This window comes from Staurois parvus, unplaced genomic scaffold (assembly GCF_062004578.1).
Source record: "Staurois parvus isolate SC_StPar_1 unplaced genomic scaffold, SC_StPar_1.0 ptg000196l, whole genome shotgun sequence".
NCBI lineage: Eukaryota > Metazoa > Chordata > Amphibia > Anura > Ranidae > Staurois > Staurois parvus.
Window position 1 is genome coordinate 1579658 of NW_028317992.1, and position 15343 is coordinate 1595000.

The 15343-nt window shown below is 40.2% G+C and overlaps 1 protein-coding gene across 1 annotated transcript in view; it reads right to left on the reverse strand.

Annotated features, from left to right (window-relative positions):
* Positions 1-3781: 3781 nt before the first annotated feature.
* The window catches only part of UVRAG (UV radiation resistance associated), a 191576-nt gene continuing 180014 nt past the window's right edge, over positions 3782-15343 (reverse strand). Inside the window, exon 15 of the mRNA XM_089677986.1 lies at positions 3782-10544. Within this exon, the coding sequence (XP_089534112.1) occupies positions 9854-10544 (691 nt within the window). The 3' untranslated portion in view covers positions 3782-9853. The remainder of the gene's footprint in view (positions 10545-15343) is intronic.

Genomic DNA, 15343 nt, shown 5'->3' on the forward strand with positions numbered 1-15343 from the left:
AAACAGAATTCCACCAGATGGCTATATCACAGCCCTGAACCTGTAATGGGCTTTGTGTCAACGCATGCAGTACACAAAGTATCTAGAGAGCTACAGCAGAGCCCGGTGCTTGCACATCACAATACAGGCCAGCCCCATGTTTTCCTCACATGTCTGGGTTTGGCCTCCATGGCTATGCCTAGGATCAGCTGACTCAGAAAGCTACAATGTGAGCTCCTCTAGCTTTGCAACAACTGAAAAGTCTTGATGAAAGAAAAAGTCATCTTAAAAAAAATGCACAAAAAGTAAATAATGGTGTTTGCTTTTCTTTAATGAGAGAAAACATCAGTTCTGTTACGACACTAGCAAGAAAATGTTGGTGGGAAGGGTTATACCTGTGTCAAACCTTCTGTAGGCAGCAGCATAACCCAGAATCTCAGAATTACAGTTGCAAGAAAAAGTATGTGAACCCCTTAGGACCACGCCTAGGGAGAGTAGCAACAGTGCTAAACTTTCTCCATTTGTAGACAGTCTGTCTTACCGTGGACACATGAACATCAAGGCTTTGGAGATACTTTTGTAACCCTTTCCAGCTTCATGCAAGTCAACAATTCTTGATCGTAGGTCTTCTGAGAGCTCTTTTCTGCGAGGCATGGTTCACATCAGACAGTGCTTCTTGAAACCAGTAAACCCAAAACAGGTGTATGTTTTTTAAGGGCAGGACAGCTGTCAGCAACACATCCAATATCATCACACTGATTGGAGTCAAGGTTGGCTCACTCCTGGCTCCAATTAGCTCTGGGAGAAGTCATTAAGCTAGGGCCTCACATACTTTTTCCTCCCTGCACTGTGAATGTTTACATGTTATGTGCAATTAAACCATGGCAACATCTAATGTTTGTGTAGTATTATGTTCAGCAGACTGTGTTCTTCTATTGTTGTGACTTAGATGACGTTCAGAGCACATTTTATGCCCAATTCATGCAAAACTCCACGTAATCCCAAGGGGTTCACATACTTTTTCTTGCAACTGTACTTTTACCCTGTGTCCCTTAATGCACTATACCAGTATTTACTGACATATATTATATTACCAATGTATTTTATTAATATCCATATTTTATACTGAAATCCAGGCACAAAAACGTAATTCAGGTAGACTCAATAGCCACAAAAAAAATGTAAATCTACTTTGCACCAAATACCCTTTCAAAACTAGATAAAACCTTGTGAAAGTAGGAGTGACTTCATCACTGGGCTATACATAGCCTGTGCAGAATGTAGAGCTGTGGGCAGGACCCAACAAGTCCATTCACTATAAGCTGTCTGCAGAAAACTAAAGTAGTTGGGAGGATACAAGACCAATCACCTTACATAAGCACAGTGAGCAGCAGTGACCGGTCTGTATTGCAGGAAGCTCCTGCACAGAGGCAACACACAGGGGCTGTTTTATGCTAGATTACTACACAGATCTGAAAGAAACACATCAAGGACACCAAGAATCAAGTAATACAGGTGTCTCTTGTATCGGTTTAGCCCACATTTCAGCTTTAACATGAATGACTCATGGGCTAATCAGCAAGAAAAAAAATAGAGGTCTATAGAATGCATGAAACAGAAGTGGGGAGATCCTTTTAAGGTCATTAGGTACCACTTCCTCTCCAGCAAAGAGAACAGTGAGCAGCAAATCGTGAGATCACCAAATCTAAGGAGCAGGGTTTCCCATCAAATGTTCCTCTAGAGGTTGCTAGGGGTTCCTTGAACAATTTCTGTCTCTCATTTAAGTTCCCACTGAGACCATTTATCTTTTTAGTGATCTGTAAGGGGGTAATTCTTCCCATTGATCACAAACGTAAAGGGCATTCTTCCCACTGACCATCACACTAATGTATGATGAGTTCTAGATATAGTTACTTTTAGCAGGGGCTCCCTGAGACCAGAAAAGTTATTTCAAGAGTTCCTCCATGTTGAAAAGGTTATGATAGACTGCTCAGGAGATGAAGTCAGAGGCAGCAGTGTTAACACACTGCAAATACACAACTATGAGGCTACAGTCCAGGAGTGCCTAGGCACAAGAAGTGCAAAGCAATCTTTCAGGCAGGAATCAAAACAAAAGGAAAATCCTTAATGCAGGCCATAGATTTGTAAAAAATCCTCCGATTTTTCGGACGACATTAAACTCCTCCGATATTCTTGTCGTGTATGGGTAATTTTGTCGGCAGTTTTTTGGGTTTTTTTGTCTTTTGGATTATTGGTCCTGCTGGTAATTTTTTTAAAAAACGACCGAATTTCATCCCATTGATGGTAAAACCGCACGAATGTCAGCACGATAAATTTATGCGCATGTGCGGTGACCTGGAAAGAAAAGAAGTTTCTCAAGGAACGAACTTTCTTTTCCGGGAGAAAGGTCAAAAGTTCTAGCTTGTAAACAACATTATTTCATGAATTTCTGTGTTTTTACCTTTGTGTGTGATGTACAGAAGAACATGCATCCTCTATGTTTATTGCACTGTGCTAAATTACCCCACAATTAAATACATTTATGTCACAAATAACACCTATAAAACTTTTTCACCAAACGACATCATTTCCGCACAAAAAACGACATCACTTCCGCTCACAAAACAACATCATTTCCTGGAAAGGTTACAATTTAAAAGAATTTATCCGCCGATTTTCGTTGTAATTGGTGGTTACATTGGATCTCTGACCAACCGATACCGACGGTAGAAAAATCGTGAGATTTTTTACAAATCTATGGCCTGCATAAGGCTCGGTTCACGCTGCTGCGCCATAGGATCTGACTTGTGAGTCGCATGATATGTGAAATTCAATGTTTCCCTGTAAGAGCAGTCTTAAATGATACTACACAAGTTGCTCAGACTTTAGAAAAGGTTCGTGCACTACTTTGGTCTGACTTGGGTTTGATTTCAGGTCCTAGACCAGGGGTGGGCAAACTTTTTGACTTGAGGGCCGCAATGGGTTCATATATTGGACCCGGGGGCCAGACCAAGAGTAGATGAATGATGTGTATGTGTCATCCATAGTAAGTATAGTAATTAATCCCCCATATAGTAATTCATCCCCCATATAGTAATTCATCCCCCATATTAATTCATCCCTCATATAGTATTTCATCCCCCACAGTACTATTCCCCCCAAGTAGTAAGCCAAGTCCCCCCTGTGTCAATTCACTTACCTTTGCTCCACGCGTTCCTCTCGCCGTGTTCCCGCGCCGTTCCGGTCTTCAGGGCGGACTGTGAGAGGAGCCTAGCTCCCCTCACGTTCGTCACGCTGCCCCGCCTACACACATCCTGACAGCCAATGTATCACGCTCCGCGGGCCGGATTAAAAGGTCCGCCGGGCCGTAGTTTGCCCATTGCTGTCCTAGACTCTAAAGTCGCAACAAAGTCAGAAGAAAGTTGCGGCAGTGTGAACCAAGCTTCAAAAGGACTGCTTGGGCACAATTAAATTTCTAGATGTTTTATATAAACGACCAAATCTTTACAATTTTGATCTCACATCCACTTCAACCCTTCTCAATCAAGAAAAAGAACAAAAAAAAAAACCAAACAAAAAAGCACTGCTGGAAATCTAGTCTTTTTGGCAACTTCACTAATTTCTACAGTCCAACCAAGGCATGTGTATAAAAAATATTTGAAAAGTGAAACTCTCAAATACAAGCATGTATGTTACCTGTTATATCATACAGACCGGAATTTACACCTGGAATTGCAATTTTTGTAACCAAAACTGTACAGCAGCTCTGAGAAAATACTTTAAACATATAAGGAACTGGAAGTCTGTATACAGAATCTTTACTGTATATTCATAGGAAAATAAACCCTACTTACAGAGTATACAGTCCTTTAACATAAATAGGCTTGCCATATACATACTAATACTGTGAATCGAAATACTGAAATGAAAACAAAAAAACAGGTAATTCAAATACATCATTTCAAATAATGACCTTCAGATTGAGGAATCCCAAGCTTCCTAAAATAAGAAAGTTCATTAAAATGGTAAATTTTAATGTGGGGAAAAAAAAAATAGTCGTCATTTTCCATTCTGGTAATACATGACATATGGATTGCTAGCTACATGCTAAATATGAAACAGAAATATCTGCAACCACGCAGATTTTATTCTATAGACCTTAGTATGGAGGAACAGATTTTGAAGACAGCAGTTTATAAAAGTTTAAAAAATAAGTAATCATTGAATTAAAGTGTATCTAAACCCTATAATACATTGCAGACTACCAGTCCTTAGATGCGGTGGTTGCATTAGTTTTCTTTATTTTCTACTCTTTTTTTATGTGGTCCTGCCAGTATGACTTTCTGTCCTAGCATGACAACAATCACTTCCTTTACTGTATTTATAGAACAGTGTGGTCACCCTAGGACAGGACAACAGAACACCTCCTCTGCTCTACAAAAGGAAAGAAAGGAGGGAGGTTCTGTAGTCCTAACACATTTTCTGATATCATTACAAAGTGCAGAGGAAAGCACTGGATTTCTAACAAAGTGAACAGGTATTTTTGCACTTATCAAACAGATAGCAAACTGGTTTTAATTATATTTAACAGATGAAAAGGCAGCAATTAGGAGAAGTTCATTGTTTGTGTTTACATATACTTTAAGCATTCAGTGATTTCCACCTAATAGAGTAAGTTGATCTTTTTGACAAATTTGATATTGCAGGGAAGGAGAGCAACCTCGTGTTCTAGAAGGCCTCACGGGTTTTAAATAGGGCCACTGACTTGGTGACAATGAGAACAAATTAATTAGTGAATACAAATATTTTTTTTTTCCAGCACACATTCCTGCTGGCAAATCCCTTCACTGTAAGTGTTGGTATGCCTGGAGGAATGTGGCTTTAGGCCCCTTTCACACAGGAGGACCGATGAGGTCCGAACGAAAAAGACAGGACCATCCATTGTTCTCTATGGAGGAGTGGATATGAACGGACATGTCCCATTTACACCTGCCTGCATCCGATCCCATAAAAACCAGACAGATGGAGTATCCGTTCCCCATCTGTCCAGTGGATTGGAACAGATGACAGTTGCATGTAAACGGACCACCTGCATGTTTACATCCAACTGCCCCACAGAGAACGGGCTGTGTGTGTCCACTGCACAAGCAGAGCACACATGGACCTGTAATCTGCCTGCTCAGCGTACAGCGCCTGTATGAATGGGCCCTTAAATTGCAGGTGCTGGAGATGTGTCATCCAGTGATGACTTTACCGAAAGAAAAATGCTTAAATGCCATGCTGTCTAAAGTTATCTACAGAAGACAATGGAATGTGTTCAATAACAGAATACTGGATTCTCAAATATTTAAAGTGGTTCTAAAGGCTGAAATCTTTTTTTTTTTTTTTTTTAACCTGCTCTGCATTAGGATAAAAAAAAAAAAGCCTTTGTGCAGCTCCGGACAGAATCTGTAAAATTTAGAAGTTTTCCATCACTCTGTTTCTGATGTGTCCTCCGCACAAATAGAGAGCATGATTCTATGCAGCAGGGACCAAGAAAGCAATAAAAACTCAACATGAGGTTCTCATCCTTCCTTACTTCATCCAACACATGGAAAAAAAAAAAAAAGTTTTTGGCTTTATGCTTACACTTTAATACTGTGGACATTTTGGTTTAAGCTATACAAATATACTTATGCCCACTTAGCTGTATGTGTATAATGGTCACCCATGTGAATGGAGACATATGGACTGAGGACCAGTCAAGGTTTATTACTATAAATTTCCTGCCAAAATGCTGACTGGATGTACAAGCATGACCTGAGCTCATATGGATCCGTTGGGTTGGTCCCCCAAGCATTGCATCCTTATGATATGGAGGCTAGAAGGGGCACGGGAAGGAGGCACCTCACCTCAGAGACCTAGATTACATTATGAGAGACAACAGGCACCGATTCACAAAAAGAACATTGGGGAACTGGAGAAAGTAGAGAAGGGCAACCAAACTGATAAGATCCATGGAGGAGATCAGCTATGAGGAAAGATTAGAGGAACTGAATTTATTCTCTCTAGAGAAGAGATTAAGGAGGGATATGATCTCCATGTATAATACATAAGGGGGAATATGATCACCATGTATAATACATAAGGGGGATATGATCTCCATGTATAATACATAAGGGGGGAAATGATCACCATGTATAATACATAAGGGGGGATATGATCTCCATGTATAATACATAAGGGGGGATATATGATCTCCATGTATAATACATAAGGGGGGATATGATCTCCATGTATAATACATAAGGGGGGATATGATCTCCATGTATAATACATAAGGGGGGATATGATCTCCATGTATAATACATAAGGGGGGATATGATCTCCATGTATAATACATAAGGGGGATATGATCTCCATGTATAATACATAAGGGGGGGATATGATCTCCATGTATAATACATAAGGGGGGATATGATCTCCATGTATAATGCATAAGGGGGGATATGATCAACATGTATAATACATAAGGGGGGATATGATCACCATGTATAATACATAAGGGGGGATATGATCTCCATGTATAATACATAAGTGGGGATATGATCTCCATGTATAATACATAAGGGGGATATGATCTCCATGTATAATACATAAGGGGGGATATGATCTCCATGTATAATACATAAGGGGGATATGATCACCATGTATAATACATAAGGGGGGATATGATCTCCATGTATAATACATAAGGGGGATATGATCACCATGTATAATACATAAGGGGGGATATGATCACCATGTATAATACATAAGGGGGGATATGATCTCCATGTATAATGCATAAGGGGGGATATGATCAACATGTATAATACATAAGGGGGGATATGATCACCATGTATAATACATAAGGGGGGATATGATCTCCATGTATAATACATAAGGGGGGATATGATCTCCATGTATAATACATAAGGGGGGATATGATCTCCATGTATAATACATAAGGGGGATATGATCACCATGTATAATACATAAGGGGGGATATGATCTCCATGTATAATACATAAGGGGGATATGATCACCATGTATAATACATAAGGGGGGATATGATCTCCATGTATAATACATAAGGGGGGATATGATCTCCATGTATAATACATAAGGGGGGATATGATCTCCATGTATAATACATAAGGGGGGATATGATCTCCATGTATAATACATAAGGGGGGATATAATCACCATGTATAATACATAAGGGGGGATATGATCTCCATGTATAAATACATCAGTGGTTCATATAGTGAACTCGGTGTAGAGTTATTCACCCTGAGGTCATCACAGAGGACAAGGGGGCACTCTTTACGTCTGGAGGAAAAGAAATGTAATCTCCAACAAACACGGAAAGGTTTCTTCATAGTGAGAGCTGTGAAAATGTGGAATAGACTCCCTCAAGAGTTGGTTCTGGCCAGCTCAGTGGATTGCTTCAAAAAAAGTCCTGGATTCTTTCTTAGATACACAGAATATAACCGGATACTAACATTTATAGGTAAAGTTGCTCCAGGGAATATCCGAATGTCTCTCAGGGGATCAGGAAGAAATTTGCCCTGCAGGAGAAAATTGGATCATGCTTTGCTGGGGCTTTTTTTTCCTTCCTCTGGATCAACTGTGGGCATGGGATTAAAACTTTTTTTTTTTATTTTAATGGTTGAACTGGATGGCCTTTTGTCTTTTTTCAGCCAGACTATGTAACAGCTATTGTACAAAGTTTTCCAATAAGCTCAACTGATCTTTCTTTCCAAGGAGAACTGTGTCTTCTGGTTTTACAGGAGACCCTACATCAACAAGCCAATTTAAAATGGGGATGAGTTTCCAAAACACAGGAAGTTTTGCTCACAGTAAGTAAAGCAGGTTTTGGTCATTTTTATGAAGAACAAAAAATGGGAAAGCACTGAACCCTCTAATAGTAACTGCAATAATGAACAAACGTGTTTTGTCTGTCAAATCTCACGGTTAGATGAATGAACCCTAAAGCAAAGTTAGGGCTATCTGGCGTCAGTGGAAAGGAAATTTCTATGCAAGAAGAATCTTTTCATGTAGAAAATGCACCTTTCCATTGCTGGCATTTGTCAAATGTCTATTCTTCGTATAATAAGCAGTGAAAATTGGTCTGGCTATCTAGCTTCAACCCTGGTCAACCAGTTCGCATTATTAGAAAAAGTAGGCCGCAGGATAACGAAGTTGCTTAGCCTACTCCAGTCCAGCACAGCTCCAGCCTGTGACGTTAATTTCCATGATAGCGGAGGTTGAAGTTATGGCCAGTTCTCCACTGAACTCCAACATTGCTACCTGATGTAAGTGCAAAAATGACAGCTGGAATGTGAAGCGAAACTGCTCCTATGAATGGCTAACTATTACTCGATTTGTATAATGACCATTAAAGAGAACCAATGCATCCAAAAGTTCTGGTGTACTCAGTAGTGTAGTAGGTGAGATTGGAATTACAGCACCCTGTAATCAGACTAGGAATGAGGGATTCTCATAAATAATAAACCTATAATCACTTAAACACATTATAACCTGTCAATACTTGTACAGTAGACGCCCACCCTGGGAGGTGATGCATGCACAGTCACATACCTCAAACCATACCAGACGTTCAAAACATGGGCATCATTACCCAAATTTCAACCATCCTGTGTGACCATGGCATTGATTTACTAAAGGCAAATAGGCTATTTACTTTGCAATAGAATTTTCCCTTAGCTTCGTCAATGAGGTGAAGCGCTGCTGACTTCCTACATCCAATCATGTGCAAAAATATTGTTTGCAATGTATACCTGATTATGTGCAGGGAAAATAAAACGAAAGTGAATTTTCACCACATTCGCTGTGCTAAGAGTAAAAATCCTTGCAAAGTGAAAAGGCTGTTTTCTTTTGGTAAATCAGCCCCCATAAGTTCATACTTGTACCAATCTGAGCCTCCTAATTGGCCAGAAAGACTGATTACTGTACTTGTGTAGTAGTGAGGTGTGGGTGATTTTTTGACTACTGGAGATATAAAGTTGATTTAGAACAGGAGTTTTGGAACACTAAGATTTCAATTGAATGTCAGGGGGAAAAAAAAAAAAAAAAAAATCAGTCTTCACTGCAATAGGAGCAAATTTCCTCTGTGTTTTCTCACGTTTAACAAAAGCTACAATTGCAAGAAATTATCCATTGATCCTGACAAAAGTCCAGATTGCTCCAAGCTTTCTATATGGACTGACATGTCGTCTTTTTTGTTCAGAAATCCTAAGCAGCATTGTCCCACTCTACATGCATAGATGAATTTTTTTCCTAGATAAACAATGCTGCATCCTTCATTCCCAAGAGCCTGCCTTCACATTGTGTGTAAAAACAGTTAATGGGAGATGTAGTCCACGGGGGCATTCCTGTGACAACAGCTACTGAGCTCCAAGAAAGAATTTTACAAGCTCATTGACATCACAGGAAATAATAAAAAAACAAAAAAAATATAGCTTTATATTATGTGGAAGGAAAGAGGGAGGTTTGGGGGGACATTTGGGTCATGTCTATACAAATCCTTTAGGGAGGTATGTGACTATTCATGTAGGACCCTCTAGGCACCTGTTGCACATGTACTGCGAGAGATTAGAATGTTTATTTTGAACTCGTGCACATCAATCAAGCTGTTTAAGGAAAAAAAATACACATATTACAACGGATATGAAGAAATTAAACTGCAACAATGAAACCTAAACAGATATTAACTGAAGAACGTCCTTATGAGCAGAAGTTGTTTGCGGTCTCAGATATAATCGATATGATGTGCAAAAGATCAATCTTCTGTTTCTGTTGGTAGAAAGATCCACCAAAGATGGGTCTGCTATTTGTCAGAACTTTTTCTAGGTCTACGGAAACTTGACATGCTTTCATTCAGTGCGTAAATTCTACGGGAGAACTCTTCAAACTCCCCTAACACTTGCTCATCGCACTCTACAGCCACGGCGTGGTCTACGGGAATGCTATTAAATGCCTCCAGTTGATCTCCTGAGGTGAAATCTGCTGCTTCAGTACCAAGAATCTCCTCGGCCTGTTCCACTGCACAGTGCAGATCGGCACTTTGTGAGGGATGGAGGATACAGGGGAGGCCTTCACTCACAAACTCCATACTTTCATTTTGTAATAAAGTCCCATTGACGGCGCTAGAAGAGTCTGAGAACTGCTCGTCATGACTGCGATCATGGCTCTCAGGTGTTGCTCTACTGTCTCCATTGAGGCTTTCACTGAAATCTTTGTGACCACTTCCTTTGGACAGATCAATGCCCGCATCTAGAGAGGAGGCAAAATGTCCTTTCTCTGCCGGAACCAAGATCGCAATGGGCTCAGCCACTGCCGCCTTGTAGCTTGGAGGAGGGGTTCTGTACTGAGTTTTTTCGTTCTCAGAGCTTGCCCTTTTCCTTGGTCCTTTCTCAGGTGTTGGGGTTCGGCTTGAAAAGCCAACATCGTGGCTTCCAAATGTGGAGCTGGCCGGCCTCTTTGGTACAGGGATTGCACTTGAGATATGATGTCGATCACTGAAAGAAAAATAATTTTAAAGAAAATGTTCTGATACCACAACACACAAGGAATTCATTTTATTGATCTACTAGAATATAATAAACCCAAGTGAACTTTTTTTTTTTTTTTAATTATAATGCAGCCAGGCTACATGAAACTAACAATTTCAGTGATTTTTATTTTTTTTATTTTTTATTTTTTTTGACACAGAGTGCGGCAGTATGTGGATCTCTAGTCCAACATGACTCCTTCACAAAGCTCAAACCAGAAATGCTGCTTCTCACAGTTTTGAGCTGAATATAGGACTATAGCAGACCAAATGTGGCAATTTGCATCACCACTTGGATTTTTTTCCTGTACAACCCTCCATGGGCTAAAGCTTTGTAGCTGGGATCTGAGCAGATTTTTATAACAGACCATACAGCCTAGCCATGGTCTCAAAGCTTGTTGAAGTTTTCTTTCTGCTCTAGGAGGATGCAAAACCCCTGACCTCTGTCTGCACAGTGCTGACTGGCCCTGTGCTGATCACATGCACTCTCCCAAGAAAAAAAAACCCTCTGTAGCCATACACACTAAACTGAGCATGTGCAGATGGGCTACGGGTTTAGTCTGTCTTATCAATGTGGACATTTGAACAATAGAAGGTGCAGAGAAGTCAGGGTCAAACATCCTTTTTACACAATGCAGAGTATTTGTCAGGGATGCAGGTGTGACCAGAGATGTGTGGACTGACACAGGGAAACGCAAGCTTCAGATATGGTATAAATAAGACAATTTATTTAGACTAACAATACAAATATAAAACGCAGTGCACCAAACCCCAAGCTAACACAAATACATACAACAAGGTGAAACAAACCCAAACCTAAACTGATATAGATACAGAGGTACATACACATATAGAGCACAACATAGTCAGGCAGGCCGGGTCGATAACTATCGGGCAGGTAGGTACAGGAGGAGCAGGCGGAGAGAATGGTCAGGGTCACAAGCCAGGGATCAAACAGGAGAAGTCAGCAGAGGTCAGGATCAGGCAGGGTCGGCAACAAGCCAGGCAGAAACAGGAACGCAGGTTACAAGGTACAGGGGCCCATGGAAAAACACACACCAAGGCACAGACTGCAGGTCTGGCCATCCCTTAAATACACCTGCAATCAGCCCCAGGTGATGGCTAATTGCCGAAGTGAACCTCTGGTTGTTGAGAGCACCTGCTGGCCAGCCCTGGTACTGCAGCCCACAAGGCAGGTGAGTCCCACCACTATTGGCAAGTCCATTCCTGATAGTATTACAACAAAAGAAAAGGTGCAGCGCTAGAGACATAAATATAAAAATTACTAGTGTTTATAAATATATTATGCCAAATTAAAAGGTGTCAGTCTATGCAGATCTGAGTGCAAGAAAACAGTAGAATCCAAATAATGGTGCTTCAAATAGTATGGTAGAATGACGCACTCACCAGATGCGTAATGTATATACGCAATATATGGGTATGTACATTACGCATCTATTGCGTATACACATTACGCATCTGGTGAGTGCGTAATTCTACAACACTATTTGGAGCACCATTATTTGGATTCTACTAGCACTGCACCTTTTTTGTTATGATTGTTTGTAGGTTTTTTTATTGGTTGTCTTTGGTGCTATAGCTGCTGATCTAAAGAGCGCTCACTTTCTTTCTATACTGTTAATGCAAAGGATTAACCCCTTAGGTTCCACAGTCATAACAAGCATGCTTTACTGCATATACAGACTGATCTTACTGTTGTGGGTTTAGGAACACTTTCAAGTAGCTGCTACTGTCAGCTTGGTGCCTGATACCACAGCATATCATCTAGTGGAGTCTGTGCCTCGATGGGTTATAATAGGTAGTCATAATGTTATGGATGATTGGTATAAATAATTGATTTGTCTTTTTTAAAATGTCATACTGTAGAATTAGAAGATCTATCACCTTATGTTGCCTGAAATCGCCAAAGCAATCAATGAGATAAAATGTTGGTTAAAATCAACTGCAAGGAGTGCGTATCAAAAATGCTTATATCGCACCCAGCAGAAAGTCTGGTTACATTCAAAAACATTTTTGTTGTTCCAATCCCCCTTGGATTATATTTTGGTAGTTAATCAAACTCAAGGGTAGTAGATTGCTTCTTTACTGGCAATTACTTGGGATCAATTCTCAGTGCACAGAAAGTGGTTTAAATCGACTATAAAAGCTATGTGTATGGCCATTTTCACAGATCATGAGTCCAGATTTCAGCTGTTGCATGCTTGTTCTGGATCTGTGACTTAAAATCCAGGGAAAACTGGGTGCAGATGAGCCACCCCAACTAAGCATCTAGCTTCTAACAAACATTCTACACAGTGGACTACATTGCAGCTGGTCAAGGACAGTCAATCTTGATTGCCTGGAGGACAGCCAAACCCACAACTAAACAATGTGGCATGAAAACACATTCCTGCCAAACCACTGCTTTGTTTTACATGGTCTCAATCTTTCCTTTTTTGGAAAAGCTATGACATCACTGTAGCAAGGACTATTAATGGCCATGTTTTAGTTGGGTTGCAGCCATCAGAAAACTCTTAAGTGTTGCTGACTATGCTGAACCATGTGAGAATGACAGTCACTTCTCGCCTTTAGGTTGGCAGCATTTAACATTAAATTAAAAAAAAAAAAAAAAAAAAGTGTAAGTGCTTGCTGAAGAGTGACAGTGTAGTCAGCCTAACAACACGGCTCAGTGTTGACAAAAAGATGGCTGATGGACTGTCCTACACGGATGTCTATAGCGTCTACTTGTCTTACCCATCAGTAAAACTTTCAATGACCAGTTCCATTATAAGAATAATCAAGATGTAGGAAAAATGTTTACACCATTACAAAACAATGTGTCTTAGTGAGTGCTGAATCTCACTAGACAAACCCACTCCGCTACAGAAAATTGAAGATGTGCCAATATACAGTTGTGTCCAAATAATCGCAGTGTGTTGAAAAAAGTGAATAAAGCTCAACATCCTTCTAATAGCTTTTATTTCCATCCACACAAATGCATTTGGAACACGACACATTCTATTCCAAATCAAAACATGAAGAAAAATAGATCAAATTTGTGTTGTATTCTTCTTTACAAACTCAAACATTCACTATATAAACTGAAAAATGTTTCAAAGGAAAGCAAAATCTTCAATCACTTAATGAATATTTGGTTGTAGTCGCACTGTTTCTGAGAACTGCTGTACATCTGTGTTGCATGGAGTCACCCGACTTCTGGCCCCTGTGATCAGGTATTCCAGCCCAGGATGATTGGACATTCCACAGTTCTTCTCTATTTCTTGGTTTTGCCTCAGAAACTGCATTTTTGATGTCACCCCACAAGTTTTCTATTGGATTAAGATCCGGGGATTGGGCTGGCCACTCCATAACGTCAATCTTGGTCTGGAACCAAGAGGTTGCACATTTACTGGTGTGTTTGGGGTCGTTGTCTTGTTGGAACACCCATTTCAAGGGCATTTCATCTTCAGCATAAGGCAGCATGACCTCTTCAAGTATTCTGATGTATTCAAACTGATCCATGATCCCTGGTATGCGATAAATAGGCCCAACACCGTAGTATGAGAAACATCCCCATATCATGATGCTTGCACCACCATGCTTCACTGTCTTCACAGTGTACTGTGGCTTGAATTCAGTGTTTGGGGGTCATCTGACAAACTGTCTCCGGCCACTAGACCCAAAAAGAACAATCTTACTTTCATCAGTCCACAAAATGTTGCGCCATTTCTCTTTAGGTCAGTCAATGTGCTCTTTGGCAAATTGTAACCTCTTCAGCACATGTCTTTTTTCCAACAGTGGGACTTTGCAGGGGCTTCTTGCAGATAGCTTGGCTTCACATAGGCGTCTTCTAATTGTAACAGTACTCACAGGGAACTTTACACCTTCTTTCATCTTCCTGGAGCTGATTGTTGGCTGAGTCCTTGCCATTTTGGCTATTCTTCTATCCATTCGAATGGTAGTTTTTCGCTTTCTTCCACATCTTTCAGGTTTTGGTTGCCATTTTAAAGCATTTGCGATCATTTTAGCTGAGCAGCCTATCATTTTCTGTACTTCTTTATAGGTTTTCCCCTCTCCAATCAACTTTTTAATCAAGGTACGCTGTTCTTCTGAAGAATGTCTGGAATGACCCATTTTCCTCAGAATTTCAGAGAGAAATGCACTGTAACCAGCATGTACAACATTTGCTGCCTTCCTTCCTTAAATAAGGGCAATAATTGCCACCTGTTTTTCAAAGAATGAATGACCTCACTAATAGAACTCCACACTGCTATTATTTTGAACATGCCCCTTTCAATGAGTGATTCAATTACACAGAATCAGCAGCATGCATGTCATGACTGTTGGGTCTGTTGGATTTCTATTACTCTACTACACCTGCTAGTAAATTATTTGCCATGTAGAAATATCATTTCTACCAAAAACAGTGATTGATCCGGTTAGTGATGTCTGACTGCTATTATTTTGAACAAAACTGTATATACTCATAGGAAAATCATAAGGGTACTAAATTAAATACAAAACATTGCATGCTTTTTAAAAATGTTGAGGTGTAAATATCTACTCCGAACATCGGCTTGTACAACACTAATGGCTGCTGGGAGAAAGCACTGCGTGTCTCGAGTGGAACAGTTTTCACAGATCTGGAATGGTTGACCAGTAGGGAGTAAGCAGCAGTGATACAAGAGACAAGCTTTGGAAAGGTATATATAGATGAGCTTCTTGGGGCAGGCCTCATACGTGATCCTGCAGTGACAGGGTCACCAA